Genomic DNA, 23,492 nt, shown 5'->3' on the forward strand with positions numbered 1-23,492 from the left:
CTTGAAAATTTGTGTCCTGGGCTTTTTAGACTCTGCTGACCCACGTACTCTCTGAAACCAAAGGGGGCACATTGGTTGCCAGAAGTGAAAAATATTGGCATTATTTTCAGCTCTCCTGCCCCACTAATATGGGCCTCTCTAGCCCTTGAGACTCTTCCCCAGGATGCAACCTTCAGTGGGCATGCTCCATGCTCTCAAGTGCTGTGGCTAAACCTGGTGGCTTGCATGCCTGCATGGCTGGAGGGTAGTCTAAATGCAGGTATCTTCAACCTTCTCAGACCCAGTACTGTGGCACCTCAGGTTAAGTACTTAATTCGTTCCGGAGGTCCGTTCTTAACCTGAAACTGTTCTTAACCTGAAGCACCACTTTAGCTAATGGGGCCTCCCGTTGCTGCCGCTGAGCCGCTGCTGCACAATTTCTGTTCTCATCTGGAAGAAAAGTTCTTAACCTGAGGTACTATTTCTGGCTTAGCGGAGTCTAACCTGAAGCGTCTGTAACCTGAGGTACCACTGTACCCGCTTCCAAACATGCACTTGGGAACCCATTTATTGATATTTTACTGTATATTGAATGGCAATCTGGAATACTGAATAGCAGATCCAGAATCGCCAGTTAGAAGACCAATGGGCAGAGGTTGCATTTGCTGGCACTGCCCATCATTGCCCTGTGGCCCCCTCAGAAGATTATCTGTGAGAAAATGTGGCCCTCCGATGAAATATCATGGAGGACAGCCACAAGCAGGGAAAGCACTGTTGTTGTTGTTGTTGTTGTTGTTGTTTTTTGGGGGGGGAGAATGTTAAGCAAGATGGGCCTTTGCTCTTAAGTCAGCAGGGTTATTATCCCTGGTAGCAGACATCCTTCAATGCTGTGGGTTGGACTAGATTCCTTATGACTAGAATGTGTGGCCTACCTTACATGCTGTTGTGAGCATAGGAGCGAACTCCTAGGGGCCATGGGGTCTTCAGCTGCCCTCCCCGAAAGTTGAAGGGCATTGCCATTCAAATAGTGTGCATGCACACCTGGTTGGGAGGGGCAAAATGGGGTGGGGGAATATGTCACCTTGAGCTCCTTGGAGTAAAGGTGGGATATAAAGGTAATAATAATAAAGACATAAAAGTGTGGGCTAATTTTTAATACAGTCATACCTCGGGATGAATACGCTTCAGCTTAAATATTTTCGGGTTGCGTTCTGTGGCGACCCAGAAGTAACTGAAACTTCTGGGTTTCGCTGCTCGCGCATGCACAGACACTCAAAATGACGTCACGCACATGTGCAGAAGCAGCGAAACACGACCCGCGCACGCGCAGACGCACAGTCGCGTCTTATGTTCGCTTCAGGATGCAAGTGAACAATACCACATTTCCCATCTTACAAGTAATAACAAAAAAGAGAACGAGACAGATGACCATCCAACCTCTGTTTAAAAACCTCCAAGGAAGGAGAGCCCACAGCCTGTCATGGGAGTCTGTTCCACTGCCAAACAGCTCTGACTGTCAGAAAGTTCCAGTTACAGATAGGTAGCCATGTTGGTCTGCCATAGTCAAAACAAAAAAAATTCCTTCCAGTAGCACCTTAAAGACCAACTAAGTCAGTTCTTGGTATGAGCTTTCGTGTGCATGCATTCTGAAGAAGTGTGCATGCACACGAAAGCTCATACCAAGAACTGACTTAGTTGGTCTTTAAGGTGCTACTGGAAGGAATTTTTTTTGTTTTGTCAGAAAGTTATTCCTATTGTTTCGTCGGAATCTCCTTTCTTGCAACTTGAAGCCATTGGTTCGGGTCCTACCCTCCAGAACAGGAGAAAACAAGCATGCTCCCTCCTCCATGTGACAGCCCTTAAGATCATTATCATTATCTCCTCTCGGTCTCCTCTTATCCAGGCTAAACACACCCAGCTCCTTCAACCATTCCTCATCAGGCTTGGTATCCACACCCTTGACCATCTTGGGCGCCCTCCTCTGCACACGATCCAGCCCTGCCAATGTCGTGGGACGTGCATGGCGGGGGGCAAACTTAACTACCTCAACGGAGTTGGCCAACAACACTCCCCGGAAGGCTTCAGCCAAGAAACAAACCGCAGAAGTCGGCCACTTTTTGAAAACAAACAGAAGCAGCAGGGAGGGAGCTGGGGTGCGGTGGCGGGGGGAACCTCCCCTCCCCAACTCTCCAGCTGTCAAGGCAAAGGCGGCCAGCCCCTTAGAGGAGAGGCAGCAGCCCTGGGGGGGGGGGAGAGCTGGCTGCGCAAGGCTTGCCGGGGCTTGTAGTGCGCCACGGAGGCGCACGGCGTGGAGAGGAGCAACCCTTGGAACTACAGTCCCCAGCGGGCAGCTCGCGCGCGCCTGCCCGCCCGCCCCCTCCCTCTGCCTCTCCCGGGGAGCCTCTGGCCGGCTGTCTGCGTACGTGGGAGCCCGGGAGGAGCGGCGCGCAGCGCGGGAGGCGGGCATGGAAGGCTGAGCGGAGCTGCCTCTGCAAGCAGCAATAATGTGGCTGACTCCCGAGGAGGTGCTGCTGAAGAACGCGCTGAAGCTGTGGGTCTTGGAGCGCTCCAACCGGTACTTCGTCCTGCAGAGGAGGAGAGGCTGTGGGGAGGAAGGCGGAGGAGGGCTCACCGGTAAGGCAGCGGCTCCCTCCCTCTCCCTCTTTTCCGCCCCTCCCGGTTAGATCCCCCCCTTGCATTCTCACAACAACCCTGCGAGGGAGCCCGGGCTAGACTGAGAGTTATTGCTTTGCGCCTGCAAGGGCAAGCTGGGATTTCAACTTGGGGCTTCTCTCTCCCTTTCCCTTTCCCCCTCCCCACGCGCGCTGTGTCCTCACAACAGCCCTGAGAGGTAGGTTAGGCTGAGAGCTGAGGCCACACACCAGGTGAGCTCTAGGGTGAGTTCCGGGTATGGGTCTTTCCCGCCACACCTGATTTGATTCCAACAAGCACCTTGACGAGGCCGGTAGATGAATGCTGAAAGATACTTGGACATGCAGGGGGGAGTCGAACCTGTGTCCCCCTTCTTGGCCCTGAGGTGCCCTAGTCTGCTTCGCCGCACCAGTTGTTTTTGCACCCTGGCTGTGGTGGGGTTTTGAGTGCAGATGAGGTGGTCAGCTGTCCAGGAAGGCAAAAACAGTCCCACCTATGAATCTGACCAAAGGACCAGTCTAGGGCATATGCGGGGTGGGGGTGGGGGGTTCTTTCATCTTCCAGATGTTGCTGAACTTCAATTTACACCAGCCCCAGCAAATAAGGGCAGCAGCCAGGAATGGTGGGAGCTGTAGTTCATCAACATCTGGAAGACCAAAGGTTCCCCTACACATGGCCTAATGCAACACCTCGTTATGCCCTGCATATTGTTTCCAGCAGTAGCCAATCAGATATTTTAGGAAAAGCCCAGAAACAGGGTTCAAAGCCATCATCTGGTAGTTGCAAGGGGTTACTGACTGCTCCTGAACGGGGAAGCTCTATGCAACTGTTGTGCCTAATGGTTTTCTATATAGTGTGTCTCAAGCACTTGCTGTTCAAGAGGTATACAGTGGTACCTCAGGTTAAGTACTTAATTCATTCTGGAGGTCCGTACTTAACCTGAAACTGTTCTTAACCTGAAGCACCACTTTAGCTAATGGGGCCTCCCGCTGCCGCCACACCGCTGGAGCACAATTTCTGTTCTCACCCTGAAGCAAAGTTCTTAACCTGAAGCACTATTTCTGGGTTAGCAGAGTCTAACCTGAAGTGTCTGTAACCCGAGGTACCACTGTATTATCCAAGTGTTTAAGTGAGGGGTGGGGAACCTAATTAGGCCCACCAGTCTGTAACCTGAAGCGTATGTAACCTGAAGCATATGTAACCTGAGGTACCACTGTACTGCTGCCGAAGGTGGAGACCACCTCTGAATTAATCTACTTTCTTAAAAAAAAAAGTGGGGGGAACAGTATAATTTATTGGCTATTTGCAGTGTTTTGTGGCAGTCAGTTCCATAGGTTTTAACTAGCTTGGTGTGAAGCAGTGTTTTATTCTGCCTCTTGTCCACTCTGAGCCTGGTACCGCCTTTTTGCCCTTGAAGTGAAGAGACCAGCAGGTGAAGCTTTTGGACTGTGGGATAAAAGCTTGCTTACCTGCTAATGTCTCGAGAAGCAGGTGCATTTAAGAGCACAGGAGGGAGCAGATTAGCAAACCTTTGCAAAAGAAAACACTTTCTAGTTCTCAGCTTGGTATGGTGTTGCTGCTGCCGTCATTTTTAACTGGCTGTGTTCTGGTGTGCTTAAAAGTTCTAGCTTGCTAAGATGACCACGGGGTGTCGCCACCTTCTTAATAATAGTAATAATAATAATGGGCAGGCAACTGGTTTCTTGCAGAGATGTGTGAAAGGTCGCAGTGGGCAGCCGAAGTTTCCCCCCATTTCTGCATCTCTGGGTCAGGAATAGATTCTGTTCCTGTTGTTTTCCCTAGCATGGCAGCTCTAGGAAGCAAAGCAAACAAATGAACAAAATAAAAGAATACCTGGTAACCCCTGATTCTAAGTGAGGACAAGGGTTCCTATGCTTTTGTTCATTCATTCATTCATTAAATGTATATCCCACTCTTTCTCCCCAAGGAGCCCAGGGTGGTAAACAAACAAGCAATAAAACAATAGAAACATCTAAAAGCCGTTCCAATACAGATGCAGTCAGGGGAGGGAACTCTGCTATTAAAAGGCTTTTTGGAAGAGGAAGGTCTTTAGCGGGTGCCAAAAAGACAGTGTCTGCTGAATAGTCAAGGGAAGAAAATTCATAGAATTGTTGAGTTGAAAGGGACCGTAAGGGACATCTAGTTCAACCCCCTGCAATTCAGGAATCTTTCACCCAACATGGGGCTCGAACCCATGGCCATGAAATTAAGAGTCTTCTGCTCTACTGACTAAGCAGGAGCCACCACACTAAAGACCCTGCTCCTACATTTTGTGGAATGAATCCCCTGATAAGACCTGGTGTCTGCAGGAGTCCCTCACCTACAGAACATGGCCGTTGATTGAGTATATAAGGGATGAGACAATTTTTCATAACAGCTATGTAGAATAAATTGCTTCTCTTGGTCAGGCGAAATTCTACTTAATTGTTGTTCATTCTGTTTGATTGTTGCTGTTCCTGTCATTACGCTTTCCTCGCTTTTCCAAATGAGCTCAAGGCAACATTTAAAACTCCTGTTATAACTACTCATAAGTGTGTCTTCAATCTGTGTGGAAGTTTAACAAAGCACAAGAGGGCAGGCCCCTGCCCCAAGGCATTTACAATCAGAACATTTGCTGTAGGACAAACCACAGAGAAAGGAGAGCTAAATGGAGGCAGGGAAAGCAATTTTCCAGTTGCGTCTTTTTTCAGTTGTGTGTACTGAGGATTAGTTACAGTGTGGAACAGGGACCGAAGAATAACAAAAACCAAGGGCAAAGAATCCTTGTCCAGCCTGCAGGAAACAGGCTGTTTCTGCAACATCCTTCAAGGGCCACATGCAGGTGTGGAGAAGTTGAGTGCATTTTAACTTTGCATGGTATGCTAGTTTTTTCACGCACTCCATCATCCATCCTGGGAAGCAAGAAGCTGAGACTCTTAATCTTAGCCCCACGTTGGGCAAAAGTTCTTTCTGCATTGAACAGGGTTGGATTCGATGACTCTTGTGGTCCCTTCCCACTCTTCAATTCTGTGATTCCAGCCAGGCAAAAATGCACTTGTGGTGTGAAGCCAGACCAGTCAGGATCTTGAGATTGATCTAAGGATACATATGGAGATGGATGGAGAGCCTCCACCAGCCCCCAGGCTTCACATTCCCTGCCCTGATTAAAAAACCCTGCCCGCATCTAATTCAGTGTTCTGTTCCTGTGTTCTGGACATGATGTTGATGACTGTCCATGTTCTTCCCCAGCACCTGGTGAGTTCAGAGATACATGGCCACTGAATGTGAAGGTTCAATTAAGCTAACAAAGCAAAGAGCCTTTAATAATTGAATCCCCGCCCCCCCCTTCAGTTTGATGGACGCTTAAAAAAAGCACACACAAAAGAGTTACTGGCCATCTAAGTTGGTTCTGGTGAAATTCCATGAGCTGATTATGCATTGTGTGGGGGGGAAATGTGTTTCTTTTGTCAATCTGCTTGGCTGCTTGCCTACCACCCATTAGTTTTGTTGCATGGACCAGTAGGGTCAGCAGCTGCAGCGGCTCATCACGCGTGGAGGAGAATGAACTTGGAGCTTCCTCTGCAGAAATGCCTCTACTTCTGTGCTGAGCTGTACGCGCCCCCCCCCCCCCCGTGCAGGGCTTAAGCACAGCATGCAGAAGATCCCAGGTTCAGTTTGCAGGTAAGGCTGAGAGAGACTCCCTCCTGAGACCCTGGAGATCAGCTGCCGGTCAGTGTAGTTGATGCTCAGCTAGGTTGGCCCAATAGTCTTACTCAGCATAAGGCAGTATGTTACCTATGTTTGGGGTATAGCCCTCCCCACTGGAAAGCCTGCAGGTGAGATAACTACCTAAATACCTGTGCCCCGGTTCAGTTGCCTCCTAGGGATTGTATCCGCAACAGAAACAGCATGTAGACTCAGGATGGCCTGACTGTGGTGCTAAAAGTAAGTTACATCGCACACACCCCAGCACACACTTGCTAAACATGCTTGTTCAGAAGAAATGCCAGCCCCATTCAGTACATTGCAAAGGTTTATTCATTTATTTATTTATTCTTAAATCATTTTTATACCACTACCTTACATCCCAGGCAAGTGTGCAAACTTATCTCCTTAAGGCCAGTACAGTAAAACCAGAAAATGTAAATTATCCACAGTAGCATCAAATACTTGAGTAAATAAGTATTGAACAAGCATCTAAACCACAGATGGGGAACCTGCACTACTCTGGATACTGTTGAACTCCAACTCCCATCAGCCCCAGCCTGCCTGGCCAGTAGTTGGGAATGATGGGACTTGGAGTCTGGAGAGGCGCGTGTTCCCCATCCTGAGTCGAAGCCCAAGCAAGGTCGCCTTGGGACTTTATTCCAAAAGGTGGGTGCCAACACAGTGGGGGGGGGGGAACCTTTCTCCTGGTTGCCTCCAGATAGATTTGCACATGCTGCAGGACAGTTAGAAGGCCTGATCTAACAATTCTACTGATCAGGCCACCTATACTGGGGAAAGGCATTCCCCCAGACAATGTGGTCCAAGGTCGTTATGGGGATTTGTTTACCTTCAACAGTAGTGTAACTTGGAACTTGGCACGTTAGCAAATTGGCAGCCCATGCAATGTTATAAGCAACACGCTTATGACCAATTGTTCCAGTTGCCATCGTTCTTCTCCAGCTACAGCTTCTGGTTCAGACCCAAAGAACCATTAGTCAAAGGTTAAAGAGAAAGCTGCTCTATATTAGGGCTAACTATCTGTACATCTCTAAATAAATAAATCAAGTTGTTCTTTTAAAAGAAAAGATCAGGTTGCAGGTGATGTGGAAAACCGCCCTCTGCCTGCAGTCCTGGAGAGCTACTGCCAATCTCGGGGTACAACCTGAGCTACCTGCACAAAGAGTCATACCTGGTCTGAGGCAGTTTCCAGTAAGCCAAGATTGCCTTCTCTGTTTGTTGGGGGGGGTGGGGGGGTTGCACACTGAAGCTGTCACAGAGTTTGCAAGTGATGGCCCAGTTCTTCCTGGCTTTCAACCTTAATCCACTGCACAACACCTGCTCTCAAAGCAGGTGGTTGTTTGAGTGAGGCAGGAGCGGCATCAAATTTACGGCATGCACTGCCTTAAAAGAGAATATAATGAAAATGATCTATAGGTGGTACATGACCCCAGCCAGGCTAGCAAAGATATATCATTTGCCCAATAATAATTGCTGGAAGTGTAATGAATGTGAAGGAACTTTTTACCACCTTTGGTGGACCTGCCCAAAGATTAAGGCCTACTGGGAAATGATCTATAATGAAATGAAGAAAATTCTCAAGCGGACATTTGCTAAAAAACCAGAGGCTTTTCTCTTGGGCATGGTCGACCAAATGGTACCAAAGGAAGACAGAACATTCTTCATGTATGCAACCACAGCAGCAAGAATTCTACTAGCAAAATATTGGAAGAAGCAAGAACTACCCACTCTGGAAGAATGGCAGACCAAGGTGACAGAATTTATGGGATTGGCAGAGATGACCGGCAGAATCCGTGACCAGAGGAGAGAGACGGTGGAAGAGGACTGGAGAAAATTTAAAGTTTATCTTAGGAACTGTTGTAAAATTTCGGAATGCTAAAATGTCAAGGGATATAAGATAGAGAATTATAGCTGTTAAATCTTAAATTTAAATAAAATATAAAGAGAATCAGTTATGAATTGGAATGAAGGATTGCTAGAAATGCTGTTTTAAAAAAAAAATAAGGGTGCAGTGAAGGGAAGGCTTGGGGAAGTCGTGTTATGTATGTTATTGTATGTTATGTCTTAGTATGTTATGTTATGTCATTGTATGTTATGTTATGTTATGTTTTTATTTTGTTATATTTGTGAAAATGAATAAAAAATATTTTAAAAAAAAAATGAGTGAGGCAGGAGCAGCAGCATGCTTTGTCAGAAAAAAATGGCTTGCTTCTGTTGCTGATGCAACCCCCAGGAGGCTGTTGAACTGGGCCACATGCATCTTGCTTGTATGCTGTGCTTCCTATAAGCAGTGGAGAGTGTTGCCCTGTTTTTGTCCTTGCAATCGCCACGTGCATAGGGTTATGCCTGCTATGCGGATCCGTCCAAAGACGTCACCAGCCCATCGGCACAGCCACCTACGCTTGCGTTAGTCATTTGTAGCAGATTGATGGCCTGTAATAGGGCGTGGGTTGGGGAGGGGTGGGAACCTGTCCTTTTCTAATGGACAAACTCTCTTCTATGCCTGGAAGCAATTGATACCCACCACAGGCTGCCAGGCAAGTGGGCATTTGCAAGGCTGATGAGACTCACCCAGAACATAAAGCAACCATTTATCCCAGGTAACATAATGATCACAAATGCATTATACACATACATATGCACACGTAGAGACACACTTGCTAGCGTCGCTTTTTGGCTTTGGGGGATACCTAGCTATGATATTTTACTCCGCTCTTTTGAAACTTTAATGAGCTTGCCTGTTGGTGTGAGGCCAGGATCTTGGAGTTTGCAGTTTGTTTTATATTGAATAGTGCCAAAGGGGATGTAGAAAGAATAATTTGGCTGGAAGCACTGTAGCTAGCTTTGAGTCACAGAGATTCCCCCCCCCCCTTTGCTTTATGACTAATATTGCAGTTAGAAACTGTGTTTTTATCTGGTGAAAGGCGGTAATCCGGTAATCAGTGCAAATGCTTTCTGCCAAAATTCATACCTTCTATATTAATATAGGATATTCAGTTCTGGGACTTAAAGAAAATAACATCACATATTTTAATTATTCGCTCTGCACAATTTTTTCGTTGATAAGTATGTTGTGTGAGACAGAGTCAGTGTTTAGGCCTGAGGTTGTGGGGGATGCCGTTGGAATCCCATTATTCCTGAGCTTTCTGTCTGGGGGCTGACGGGAGTTGGAACCCAAAATTTGGAGGCTCACATTTTCCCCCACCTCTGATTCAGGCAAAAGTTGCTTAGCAACTTTTGTATATTGACCCCAGTTTTAAGTAGAGTAGTCTTCATTTGGCACCCACAGAAGTTATTTCAATTTCACGTAGGGCAGTGAAGGAGGGCAGGTCATCAGGGGTGATGGGCATTGTAGTCCCAACAACCGCTAGAGACCCAAATTTGAGAAACACTGACTTAGGGTTATATCCTCTACTTACTGAATGGATTGATCTATTGGAAACATTCTGCAATTGATTTTTAAAAGGTTCCCCAAATCAGATCTAATCTCTTAAAAGTTTTTTTAAAGGAAGATGTGAGGGGAAATAGAATTATCTTTTCCAAAATTATGGCTTCTGCATTCACATGTGTGCAAAATATGCTTCCCCCCCTCACATGCAAATTTAATCAAACTATTGGTTGGTTGAGCGAAAGTCATATGATTAGTTGACTTGCCCACACACACAAAGCGATGAGCTAGCAGAATGGACTGTCTTCTGATGGCAAGTGGTCAGGAATGATGGGAGTTGTAGTCCCAACAACATCTTAGAGGACAACCTGATGATTACTCTTACAAACCAAGGTTAAAAGCAAACATGGACTACCACTTAGAACTTACTATAATGGGCATGTAGCCACTTGGACAGCCTCCAGATTGCTGTGGGAGGCCAGCAAGCAGGACACGAGTGCAAGAGCACTTTCCCCTCCTGCCATTTCCAAGCAGTTGGTGTTCAGAAACGTCTATACCTCTGACAGTGAAGGCAGAACAGAGATATTGTGACTGGTAAGCATTCTCCTCCATGAATAATTTCTCCATGAATAATTTTCTGGGAGGGATTCAGTCGGATTCCATAAATTTTAAAAGGTAAAGGGACCCCTGACCATTAAGTCCAGTCGTGGCCGACTCTGGGGTTGCGGCACTCATCGCACTTTATTGGCTGAGGAAGCCGGTGTACAGCTTCTGGGTCATGTCACCAGCATGACTAAGCCACTTCTGGCGAACCAGAGCAGCGCACAGAAACGCCGTTTACCTTCCTGCCAGAGTGGTACCTATTTATCTACTTGCACTTTGATTTGCTTTCGAACTGCTAGGTTGGCAGGAGCAGGGACCGAGCAATGGGAGCTCACCCCGTCATGGGGATTTTTATTTTAATATTATCCTTCGTTACCTTAATTTTCTATGGGTAATGCAAATGTTACTATGATTAGATTTTATTTTTTTAAAAAATGTATAATTTCAAGTTTCAAGGTGTCTTATTTGCAACATCTTTCTCTACTATGATATAGGTAGAAATATCGGTACATAAAAAGAACGCTGAATCTTTCTTTTTGTTTACTTAAAGAAGGTAGATTTCCAGGAGGGCACTGAGTAATTTCTTTCTTTCTTTCTGAAAAAGGGGCGGTAGACCAAATAAGTATGGGAGCCTCTGGGATAAACTAAAGAGTACAGGATAAACTATTGATTGATGTGGACAAATTTGACCTCTGTGCCAGCAAATCAGGATAGATTGCTCAATGAACAGCTTGCCTGGCAAACCCACCACCATGCCATTTTCAATCATTTGTTGCCCAGGCAAACAGGAAAGTTTCTGTCAACTTTAATTGGTTTTCCTCCCCTTGCTGAAGCAGGCATGCGTGAGGGAAAGAGGCAGTGCAGAAGTTTGCGAGGTAATTTGCAAGCCGCCTTTTCATGCTGATGAAATGTCGCCCCTCTTGATTTGATACAGAGCATGTTTTGGTGTTTCAAGAACACTTCCTTTTCCCGAGACGTTGCCGTAAGAAGCTGCCATTGGGAGTTCTGCATTCTGGCAAACGTGGACTAGTACCACTGCCCTGTAGTATGATCATTATGGGAACTGGGCAACGGGAATAGATTAGAAGGGTGTTCTGATAAAAGAAGTCTCTGCGAAGATGGAGGCAGCTGCAAAACGCGCCTGGCGAGATGAATAATTCAGCAAGGAAGCGTTCTTCCAATGAATCTAGATGTAATCCGTAATGTCGCGGTTAAGGGCTCTGAAGTGGAGGGGAAGATTAGATTACACATGAAGGAAAAGCAATAGTTCTAGGTTTCGGACTGCAAGCATTATCTCTCTCCCTCACTGAAATGAAATTCAAATCTGGTTCTGTGTTTGAGGAGCGCGTTCCTCTGATGCTGGGCCCCCTCACCTGCTGCTGGGCCCCCTCAGGTTTATCTGGCACTGACAGATTTGAGCAATGCAACAAGCCAAGCTAGTAGATTTCATTAGAGCCAGAGTTGGCACCTGGCTTTGCTGGGCAACCTCCAATGCCTCCTCCACAACCTACTGCTGATGAATACCTAGCATTCTGAGCAGTGCTGGGACAAATTTCCCCACAATCCCGTGGGGTGATGCTATGTCAGGTCACTTGGAGAGTCAGCTGGCTGAAGCCCTGGCAACCCCGTCCAGCGATACGAAGTTCTGACGCCGTCCTGGATGAGGTCTGTCTGCTTGACTCAACTTATTGATCCCTCTGTGTGGGTGTTTCATCCCTTATCAAACGTTTAAGAGAGCCGCAGATTCGTTTTAGCAACTAATGGCTATTCTAAAATGTTAAGGAATTGATCTGTGGTTCCTGTGGATCGTTGTGGGGTGAGGGGGTGGGGAGTTCATTTTGCAGCTCCCTCCTCTTAGCAAGCCAGTTTTGGGCTTCATTGTGTGCTGCGTGCATCTTGGCATGAGCAGCAGGAACATGGTAAGTGGTGGGGGAGAGTCGGTTGAGAGAAGATGCTCCCACCCATAACCCCCTTGCACTACAAGTTCGGGCTCATCCAGTGAACCTGGTCATTGGTTAGTTAAGGGTAGGCAAAATGTTAGTGCTCCTTTCACAGAATTCTGCAGAATTCAATGCCACAAGGGCAGGTCACTCCAGATCTGTTAGTCATGTTGACTACATGCAACCTTGCTTTTCAGAGACGGACATTGAACTTCTGCTCACCAGATGGTTAGGGCTGAAGCTAGTTGCTTATAGGCTTCCTAGAGGCACCTGGTTGGGAGCTGTTGGACAGGAACCATGGACTGAATAGACCTTTGATCCTGCACAGGAGGAGGGTTTTTTCTTTCTCTCATGTTCCTGTGATCTATAATTTGAAGGCCAACTATGTGGCAACGAAATGTAGGGAACAATCCATGCTGGCTGGTTAAGCAACAGTTGGTTCCTGATTTGCATTTCAGCAGACTCATGGTGTCATTGAGTTCAACACTTGGGGTTTTAGGATTTCCTCTTGTGTAATGCACCATGGAAGCTGGTCCATTAATAGGGTACTGCCCCACCAATCTCAGCCTGCTCTCAGCCAGACTCACTTGCCTGCCTTCTTACATCCAACCAGTAAGGGGGTGGCTCTGCCCATCATTAGCTCTGGCTGTGGTTGGTCTCTAGAAGTCTTAAGGTGCCCCAGCTGCCAGTGGTAATTCAACACGGCTCTTGGTATCCAGAGAGACAATGGAGTTCGCCTCTGAGGGGTGAATTCAAATTGCTGCATTTGCAGCACCAAAATGACCTCTCTGGGACGCAAGCCTGGGCAGTGTGTGTGGACATCCTGGGCTGCCCAGACAACAAGACCCCCCCTTTTGGTCTCACTGATGTGGTCCAAAGGAAAGCAGAGCAAGGTGTTTGGCTGGAAGAGTTGCCAGAAGGAGGTGTATAAAGCACCATTGGTAATACACACATGGAATCATGCAATGCAATGCAATGTTGCCCATCCTGAAAAGGCCTCTTAAAAAACTTGAATGCATTTTGGGAGAGTTGGTTGCAGGTGGGTTTTCGTGAATTTCACAAGTTGGAAAAATGGCAACATGGGGGGCAAAATGACATTAACTTTTTTGTTTATGGACCAATTTTTAAAATGTAAACTCTTCAGTAATCTTAGTGAAGGTGGCTACAAAATGTGATGTGACAACCTATGGCAGATAGGTGTGATTGCACGCAGTAACCAAAATTGGTGGCCATGTTCCAACTTGGCCACCAAGATAATAAGAACAAAAAATGCAGCCCAATGTTTTGGGATTCAGCACACTTTTTCCCCCATTAGAAATGCCCACTTGCAACTTATTCTCCCTTCCCCTCTGGTAAAAGAATTTTTTTTACCTTCTTCAATTTGGGGAGAACAGTCTAGTTCAGTTTCCCAAACTTGGGTCTCCAGCTGTTTAGGGACTACAACTCCCATCATCCCTAGCTAGCAGGACCTGGTGGTCAAGGATGATGGGGATTGTAGTCCACAAACAGCTGAAGACTCAAGTTGTGGAAACCCTGGTCTACTCTATACTCCAGTCCTTGAAAGCCCAGGAATGCAAATACAGCCAGGACACCCGTGATTCCCGCCCTCCCTAGCTATAGCTATAGCTGTATATGTATCTGTAGATAATACCTGCCTTGCAATGGGTGTGTTTGCTGTTTAACCTTCTTCCAGTACCGTTGTTCCCTAGCCCAGTCCCAAAGCTGGCCCTATGCAGCACTCAGCTGCCATCTTCCTTGCTCAAGAGTATATAGCCTTCTCTGGGCTATATGGAAGGCAAAATCCAGCCTCTAACAGACTCTGCAAACCATACTTTGTACAGTGGTATCTCTGGTTGCGAACGGGATCTGTTCCGGAGGCCCGTTCGCAACATGAAAAGCCCGCAACCTGAAGCGGCGTATTTGCGCAGGTGCACGGTGTGATTTGGCGCTTGTGCGTATGCGCGAGCGGCAAAACCCGGAAGTAACCCTTTCCGGTACTTCCGGGTCATCACGGGACACAACCTGAAAAAACGTTACATGAAGCAAACGTAACATGAGGTATGACTGTATATATTGTGTTCCCAAGCTTTGTCCTATATCCCACAGGCATCCTGGTGGGGACCCTGGATGCAGTTTTAGACTCTACGTCAAAAGTTGCCCCTTTCCGCATCCTGCACCAGACACCAGATTCTCAAGTCTACTGGTCTATTGCGTGTGGTGAGTACATACAATTCAGAACTGAGCCAAGCTCAGCAGGATGGCAGTGATAACTTGGGGTGCCTTGTCATTGTAGGAAAGAAATGCTGCCTGATACAGAACAGAGACTTCACTTTTGGTTTAGCGTGGGGGGAGGTAGGGGGACATCAAACCTTTGGGTCAGATCAGGGTTCCCATCACTTCCCCCCGGTTCTTTGGGAAGGATGGTTGTTCAGTGGTAGAGAACATGCTTTGCATGCAGAAGGACCCAGGATCAGTCCCTGGCCTCACCAGTTAAAAGGGTCAGGAGGCAAATAATGGGGAAAGGCCTCTTCCTGAGACTGTGGAGAGCTACTGCCAGCCAGAACAGGCAGTATGGAGCTAGATGGACCAAATAATCTCAGCTCTATTTGCGCTATTATGTTTAAAGCACCGCATACTGCTTTTTAAACAGTCGTAGCTCCCCGCCCCCAAAGAATTCAGGGAACTGTAATTTGCTTAGGTAGGCTGAGAGTTGTGAGGCACCCCCCCCCCCCAATTCACCTCACAGAGCTACAGTTCCTAGGGAAGAAGGCTTGGCTGTTAAACTGCTCTGGGAATTGTAGCTCTGTGAGGCATAGCTGTCAGCATTTCCCTTTTCTTGCGAGGAATCCTATTCAGAATAAGGGGATTTCCCTTTAAAAAAGGGGGAAAGTTGACAGCTATGCTGTGAGGGGAATAGGGGATCTCCTCACAACTCCTAGCACCCTGGACAAACTACATCTGCATGGATTGTTTGTGGAACCCATGGCCGTTTGAAGCGGTAGCATGGCGCTTTAAATCTGTAGCGCAAATGAAGCTAAAGGCAGCTTTCTATGTTCCCTTTACAACTGTTTGCATGTGCTTCTCTTGGATTCAGTGTGAAGCTATGGATAGGGTCCTCCAAGCCATCCATGCCCCCCCCCCCCACCGTATCCCCTCCATAACAAAACCAGGTGCTGTTATATTAAGTGCAATGCTTGCCTTGCTGACACTTGAATCTTGTGTGCTCTGGAATCTCGTGCAGATAATTGTTCAGCGACTCCAAGAAAGCACACACAAAGGAGAGAGAGAGAGAGAGAAATCCGTTTTATTGTTTTTTTGTTCAGAAGCACAGCAAGGATCATGTTTGTCTTCCTGCAGTACCTGGGAGCTGTTTACCAAAGGACGTGTCACCCTAAAGCCAATGAGAAATTGTTTTCTGAAGCTCATCCTCAAGTCCTCTTAATAGGTTCTCCATCCCTGATGTAAGGCCCGCTTGCACTATACATTTAAAGCAGCATCATACCAGTTTTAGCAGTCATGGCTTCTGCTAAAGAATTATGGGAACTGTGGTGCTGAGATGTGTTAAGAGACCCACCCCACCCCAAATTCATCTCTTAGAGTTCCAATCGCCAGAGTTCCTTGGGAAGAAGGAATGACTGTGAAACCACTCTGGGAATTGTCACTCTGTGAGGGGTATAGATGCTCTCCGAACAACTCTCAGCACCCTTAGGAAACTATAGCTCCCAGAATTAATTTAGGGAATCCATGACTGCTGAAAGTTATATGATACTGCTTTAAATGCATAGTACAGATGGGGCCCTCGATGATACTCAGCAAGACAAACAAAATATTTGATTTGCTGTAAGGCAGCCCCCTGTGATCATAAGCCTATTTTCAACTCAATTTTAATTCCTTCTGATTCTCCCCCAAGTCCCTTTTCTTGTGGCAACTGCACTAAAAAAGACAGAAGGGCTAATAGAGAATAATATCAGCAGAATACTCAGTGCTCTTTTTTCTCACTTTGCAACTAGATAGGAGATTGTCGCTGGGGGAAAAAGGGGGAAACTCTTGTTTACCCAGCTGGTGGAGGAGCGTCTAGTGTACCCAGTGAAGTTTATTTAATGCTAGTTAATGTTTCCTATCAGGAGCCAGCAGAGAAGAAATAACAGCGCACTGGGACTGGCTAGAGCAGAATGTGATGACGACTCTCTCTGTGTTCGATTCCAGTGAGGACATCACCAGCTTTGTGCATGGGAAGATCAGAGTACGTTAGAAGCTGGTTCGAAGCAACTTTGGGACTCTTGCACCCAATATTAGGGCTGGGCGATATATCGTCCAAAACCATTTTAAAATCCACATCGTGATAACAGTTTCATAATTTTTGACCGGGCAATATATTTCAAATCATGATGTGTGTGCATGTGTGCTATGCAAAAATCACAGTGTGGGGAAAACCATGAAGCCAGCCAATGCTTCTCTTGATTCCTGCAACACCTGTTAACTCGGCTGGCTTAGCTCTCCCCTGCCTCATGGAGGGGGCAGCAGCACCAGCAAAAATCACAATAGGGGGGGCGGGGGACAGTGAAGCCAAACAGTGCCTCTACATAGCTCCCTCCTTATTCCAGACATTGTAATACATTGGTACATCACGATGTTTTGTTGGTGATATATCAAGATGTTGAAAACCAGGTGTCTACCCAGCATCCAGGGGCCATGGTGGAATGCAGAAAAGTTGCAGAGGGGAGGGTGTTGAAAGGCTCTGAGACTGAATGTGGACCTCTAGGCCTTGCTGCCTGGCCCTCAAAACCCTCCCTAGGCTGCACCCCTAACTGGACCTGAGCTTTCCTGCTCTGACGATGCTTCTGGGTACAGGATAGAGCAGCTATACAAGGGGATGCTGAAATAAGCCTACTGTCCATACTTGTTGCTCTGCCTGCTGTTGCCCCTGGCCCCACCCCAAAGCAGTGGCCCGAGGCTCTTGGCTTCAAGGGAGTGACTTGGGTAGATTACCTGGCGTTCAGCACCTCATTCACCTTTTTTTCCTAGGGTTTGATTGCCGAAGAAGGAAAAGGGTCCTTAATAAGAGAGGAGGATCCCGAGAAGTTCCGTGAGGCTCACCTGAAGTTCGGGAAGTGTTTCGGGCTACCTGCGCAAGAGAAGCTGGTGACGTACTACTCATGCAGCTACTGGAGAGGCCGGGTGCCCTGCCAAGGATGGCTGTATCTCAGCACCAACTTTCTGAGCTTTTACTCCTTCCTACTGGGAGCTGAAAGTAAGTGGAGTCCTGCCGTTCGCCGTGATTCCCTTGGTGGTGGGTTTTGAAATGAGCTTTATGTCTGAAGCTACCAGTGGATTAATTAATATTTATCTTTAAAAGACAACTGTCTATCAAAAAACATAGCATAAAGATAAAGGGAAGTACAGTGGTACCTTGGTTCTCAAACTTAATCCATTTCGGAAGTCCATTCCAAAACCAAAGCGTTCCAAAACCAAGGCACACTTTCCCATGGAAAGTAATGCAAAACAGATTAATCTGTTCCAGGCTTTTAAAAACAGCCCCTAAAACAGCAATTTAACGTGAATTTTACTATCTAACAAGACCATTGATCCATAAAATGAAAGCAATAATCAATGTTCTGTACTATAAAATAAGCAAGACAGCATTGTAGATGATAAAAATTAAATTACCTGCTCTGATTATAGTCATTGTTTGGATGGGGGGCTTTTATCCATTTCCACAGTCACACAATCAATCAATCAATCAATCATAAAATGAACAAGCCACAGACACAAAAATGAAAAAGCCACACAAACAAAAACACAAAAAATAGCAAAAAGAAAAGCACCAAATATCATCTCAGAACACTGCAATCAGAAATGGAATGCTTTAATTACGATGAGGGGGGAGGCATTCAAATTTGCTGCTTAAGGGTAAAATGGGAATAAAAAAGCCTTAATTTCTATGCGGGGGACTCAAATTTGCTGTGCAACAGTAAAAACGGAAGCTCAGGAGCACGTTTGGCTTCCAGGGACAAAGTTCGAAAACTGGAACACCTGGATTTGCAGTGTTCAGGTTCTGAGTTGTTCAGGAACTAAGCTGTTTGAAAACCGAGTTACCACTGTAACTGCTTTCTTAAGAATGCAGAAACAGCCTTCTTGACCATTGGACCTGCTATTGTAACCCGCTGAAGGTTTGAGACCCATTGGATACTCTCATCTGGCTTAGCCAGCCAGTCAATATGCCCCTATGCTCATTAGGTCTCTGCATTTGGAGCAGAGCTTTTCATTGTGGTTGCAGCGTCTTGTGGGACAGCCTCCCTGTTGAGATACAACAGGTACCCCACTCCTTGTAGTTTCTGGAAACATATAGAGACATATTTGTCCTGACAACCTTCTCCAGCTGCTGAATCTATGTCCTGGATATTTGTGCTGTCCTTAAATCTGTTTTCTAGAAGCTATTTTTGGGACGCGGGTGGTGCTGTGGGTTAAATCACAAAGCCTAGGACTTGCCGATCAGAAGGTCGGTGGTTTGAATCCCCGTAATGGGGTGAGCTCCTGTTGCTCGGTCCCTGCTCCTGCCAACCTAGCAGCTTGAAAGCCCGTCAAAGTGCACATAGATAAATAGGTACCACTCCGGCGGGAAGGTAAACGGCGTTTCCGTGTGCTGCTCTGGTTTGCCAGAAGCGGCTTAGTCATGCTGGCCACGTGACCTGGAAGCTATACGCCGGCTCCCTCAGCCAATAAAGCGAGATGAGCGCTGCAACCGCAGAGTCGGCCACGGCTGGACCTAATGGTCAGGGGTTCCTTTACCTTTAATAATAATAAATTTTATTTATATCCCGCCCTCCCCAGCTGAAGCTGGGCTCAGGGCGGCTAACAACAATAAAACAGTACAAAAGTACAGCACAAACAACACTCTAAAACCATTCATTATAAAATTAATTCAAATCAAGCCACTGGCAGCCATTGGGCCAGAGCTCTGCGAAGATTGCCGAGGGAGGGAGTCAGGCTGTGCCCTGGCCAAAGGCCTGGTGGAACAGCTCTGTCTTGCAGGCTCTGCGGAAAGATGTCAAGTCCCGCAGGGCCCTAGTCTCTTGGGACAGAGTGTTCCACCAGATCGGAGCCACAGCCGAAAAAGCCCTGGCTCTAGTTGAGGCCAGCCTAACTTCTCTGTGGCCTGGGATCTTCAAGATGTTTTTATTTGAAGACTGTAAGTTTCTCTGTGGGGCATACCAGGAGAGGCAGTCCCGTAGGTACGAGGGTCCTAGGCCGTATAGGGCTTTAAAGGTTAAAACCAGCACCTTAAACCTGATCCTATACTCCACCGGGAGCCAGTGCAGCTGGTATAGCACCGGGTGAATGTGATCTCGCAGCGAAGACCCCGTAAGGAGTCTTGCAGTGGCATTCTGCACCCGCTGGAGTTTCTGGGTCAGTGTCAAGGGCAGCCCCACGTAGAGCGAGTTACAATAATCCAGTCTGGAGGTGACCGTCGCGTGGATCACAGTGGCTAGGTCAGTGCGAGAGAGGTAAGGAGCCAACTGCTGAGCTTGGCGGAGATGGAAAAATGCTACCTTTGTTATAGCTGCAATCTGCACCTCCATGGAAAGGGAGGTGTCAAAGATTACACCCAAACTCTTACCGGACAGTGCTGGCACTAATTGCGCCCCCGCAAGAGATGGGAGTTGCCCCCTCAATCCCATATCGTCCCATCCCAGCCAGAGGACCTCTGTCTTCGAAGGATTTAACTTCAACCAACTCCCACGTAACCATCCAGCCACAGCTTCCAAACATCTGGTCAGTGTGTCTGGGGCCGAGTCAGGATGGCCATCCATCAACAGATAGAGTTGGGTGTCATTGGCATACTGATGGCAACCCAGCCCAAAACTCTGGACAAGCTGGGCGAGGGGGCGCATAAAGATGTTGAAAGCATCGGGGAGAGTATTGCACCCTGAGGTACTCCACACACCAAGTGGCGTGATGACAATTCCCCCCCAAGCGCCACCCTCTGTCCCCGACCAGAGAGAAACGAGCGCAGCCATTGAAGGACTTACCTTAGAAGCTATTTTAAAATCTCATCAACGATGAGAGTGAATGCTGCCCATAGAAAACAATGAAGAAATCAAAATTGAATTGGAGAAATCAGTATGTCCTCCCTCAAACTCCTAAAAACAGCCCAATGAGGACTGGGCATTTTCAATGAGACTGGAATGCCGAATGAACATTGTTGAGGAAGAGGGATTGATCTGTGAATTGTAGCTCTGGGAAGGGAATGGAGGGTTTCCTGACAACTCTCAGCACCCTTGAGAAACTACAGCTTCCAGAATTCTTTGGGAGAAAGTATGACTGTTCGAAGTGGCATCATCGTCCTTCAAATGTATGGTCTGAATGTGGCCAGAAACACCAGGCTGTCAAAGCTGGACGTGTAGCGCTTAAAAGAGGAAATTTAATGTTGTTATGTTTTAGGGCTAATACCTAATGGTATCTTTCCGTGGAAACGCAGAATATTTCATGGGATGCTCCCTTTAGGGTCGAAGGAAAATAGCTGGCCACTGTGAAGCCGAAAGGCATGAACATATTTCTTTTGTTCCCACCTGCAGTAAAACTTGTCATATCCTGGGATGAAATCTCAGTGCTCGAAAAGTCGTCCAACGTCATCCTGACAGAGAGTATCCATGTCTGCTCCCGGGGGGAGGATCACTATTTTTCCATGTTCCTGCACATCACTGAAACGTTCCTTCTCATGGAGCAGCTGGCCCTGTATGCTGTTCGAAGACTCTTTGACAAGGAGACGTTCGATAATGACCCCGTCCTCCATGATCCCCTGCAAATCACTAAGAGGTAATATATATATATTAAACAGTAATGAAAAAGACCACCTGCTTCTGCTCACTTCTAAAGCTGAGCTGGGGATGATAATTGTAGTAAGGGGCTGCAACTCATTGGCAGAGCATCTGCTTGGCGAGCAGAAGGTGTTGGGTTCAATCCCCAGCATCTCCAGGTAGGTCTGGGATAGACGCCCTGCCTGAAACCCTACACTGCCAGCCTGTGTAGACCATATCAGCTAGATCAGTGTTTCCCAGACTTGGTTTTGGACTACAACTCCCATCATCCTTATCTAACAGCACCAGTGCTACCTTAGTAGTCGAACGGATTGGCTCCCAAACAAATCAGCTCCCGAATGCCGCAAACCTGGAAGTGAGTGTTCCGATTTGCAAACATTTTTCAGAAGCCGAATGTCTGACACGGCTTCCATGGCTTCCGTTTGAGTGCAAGAAGCTCCTGCTGCCAATCAGGACATTGGTTTTCAAACCATCAAACAGACTCCCGGAAGGGATTAAATTTGAGAACCAAGGTACCACTGTGTAAAGACACTGAGAGCGGATGATACAGGCCAAGGGCTTGGAAACTGGAAACTGGAAAGACAAGGGACACAAGAAGAAGTAGAGAAGTGGAATTAGTGCTTCAAGGCTGGAAAAAAGTGAGGAGCTGTAAATGCACATTTATTTCCAGTTTGCTTGAATAGCAACCAGCAACTTTTTGTTCTTTCCCCTTTTGCTTCTGCAGTCCCTGAGCAATAGGCAATGCTACTTATTTTAGAGCATTTATCAAGTCACTTCATATTTTTATAATTTCTTAGTGGTGTATTCTCTCTCCTCCCCCCCCCCTCCCCAGTAGGCATTCAGCTGGTAGCATGCCACCTGAAATCACAGGTCAGGGTTTGTGGGGAGTGCATCTTTAAAATGATATTTTGTGTGTGTGTGTGTGTGTGTGTGTGTGTGTGTGTGAATTGTAGTCCAAAGAACAGACCCAAGTTTGGGAAATACTGAGCTGTCTGACACTGTATAAAACAGCTTCCTGTGATGGTGATTTTATATTATTTTTGTACACGACCTAGAGATTTACAGGCATTACACACACACACACACACACACACACACACACACACACTCTCTCTCTTGCATGAGTTCTATTCAAGTGCAACCACATATATGTGTGGCAGGGGTAATAAATGGAATCATACCAGGGAATGGCAGGAGAGCTAGAGAGCCCTTGTGGCTCATGAGGAGACCCTCCCTAGAGCTCAGAAGAGGACTTCATTGAGGGTGAAGGAAGGCCCGAAGAGCCTAGAGGCTCAGTGGGGCTTTGTTTAGGCCACTCAGCCTCCCCACCTAACTTAATTCTGTCCAGATGTGTAATTTTATTATGTAGGGACGTTAGTTGTTAAAAACCTGGCCCCCTGCCCTTGTTTTTTGATCATTTTATTAGGCCTACTGTTTTTGTATAGCCTATTTTTGGTGGTGGTTGTTTTTTTTTTTAAAAAATGAATATTTAACAGCATTTTAAAATGCAAACCGCTTATAAGTTTGTTTATAGTTTTGATTGAACGGTGCTTAAATCTTGCTAAACGAAAGCAACATAAACACAGATAACTTGGAAAGAACTGTGGTTTCTTCCTGCCTCTGTTTTGCAAGGCAAACATAATTAACCCACCACACTTCTTTCTTTAACCCCCCCCCCCCCGTTTTTTCTCCTCTCCAGAGGGCTTGAGAGCAGAGCCCACAGTGAGCAGTTTAATGCCTTCTTCAGGCTGCCGAAGGAGGAGTGTCTGCGGGAAGTGCATGAGTGTTTCTTATGGGTGCCTTTCAGCCACTACAATACTCTGGGGAAAATGTGCATCTCGGAGAACTACGTCTGCTTTGCCAGCCAGGATGGTTGCCTGTGCTGCGTAATCATCCCTCTGAGAGAGGTGAGTCAGGTGGGAACCAAGGCTAAGTTAAGTCTGCCTCCCCTTCTAGAATCAAAGCAACTGCAGTCTAGCAAACATCCAAGTTGAGGGGCTTATTACTGGCTTTAACTGCTTTTTTCATCTTATTGTTTTACCAGAAGTTGTGATATTATTATTATTTTAATGCTAGGATCTTAACAACACTTTTGCAGTCCTTTTGAAATCGTTGGCAGCCAGGTGGAGTAAATCAGACTGGTACTTTCTGGCTCTGGGTGCCAGATGGCCCCATCCTGGTGCCCCTCCAAAAGACAAAAGAATAGTAGAATTTAAGGGACCACAAGGGGACGTGGGTGGCACTGTGGGTTAAACCACAGAGCCTAGGACTTGCTGATCAGAAGGTCGGTGGTTCGAATCCCCTCAACAGGGTGAGCTCCTGTCGCTCGGTCCCTGCTCCTGCCAACCTAGCAGTTCAAAAGCACGTCAAAGTGCAAGTAGATAA

The 23,492-nt window shown here is 46.8% G+C and overlaps 1 protein-coding gene across 2 annotated transcripts in view; it reads left to right on the plus strand.

The window, feature by feature from the left end:
• The first annotated feature begins 1,913 nt into the window (after positions 1 to 1,913).
• Positions 1,914 to 23,492, plus strand: part of TBC1D8B (TBC1 domain family member 8B) — a 52,317-nt gene continuing 30,738 nt past the window's right edge. The window contains exons 1-6 of one of the 2 annotated variants that reach the window (XM_083722730.1): positions 1,914 to 2,613; positions 14,395 to 14,505; positions 16,413 to 16,531; positions 17,314 to 17,539; positions 20,865 to 21,105; positions 22,807 to 23,014. In XM_083722730.1, coding sequence (XP_083578856.1) covers positions 2,484 to 2,613; positions 14,395 to 14,505; positions 16,413 to 16,531; positions 17,314 to 17,539; positions 20,865 to 21,105; positions 22,807 to 23,014 — 1,035 coding nt within the window. In that variant the 5' untranslated portion in view covers positions 1,914 to 2,483. Of the gene's footprint in view, positions 2,614 to 6,504; positions 6,577 to 14,394; positions 14,506 to 16,412; positions 16,532 to 17,313; positions 17,540 to 20,864; positions 21,106 to 22,806; positions 23,015 to 23,492 lie in introns of those variants that run through there. The other variant, XM_083722731.1, reaches the window with a different exon arrangement.

This window comes from Podarcis gaigeae (assembly GCF_964106915.1).
Source record: "Podarcis gaigeae genome assembly, chromosome: Z".
NCBI classification, from domain to species: domain Eukaryota; kingdom Metazoa; phylum Chordata; class Lepidosauria; order Squamata; family Lacertidae; genus Podarcis; species Podarcis gaigeae.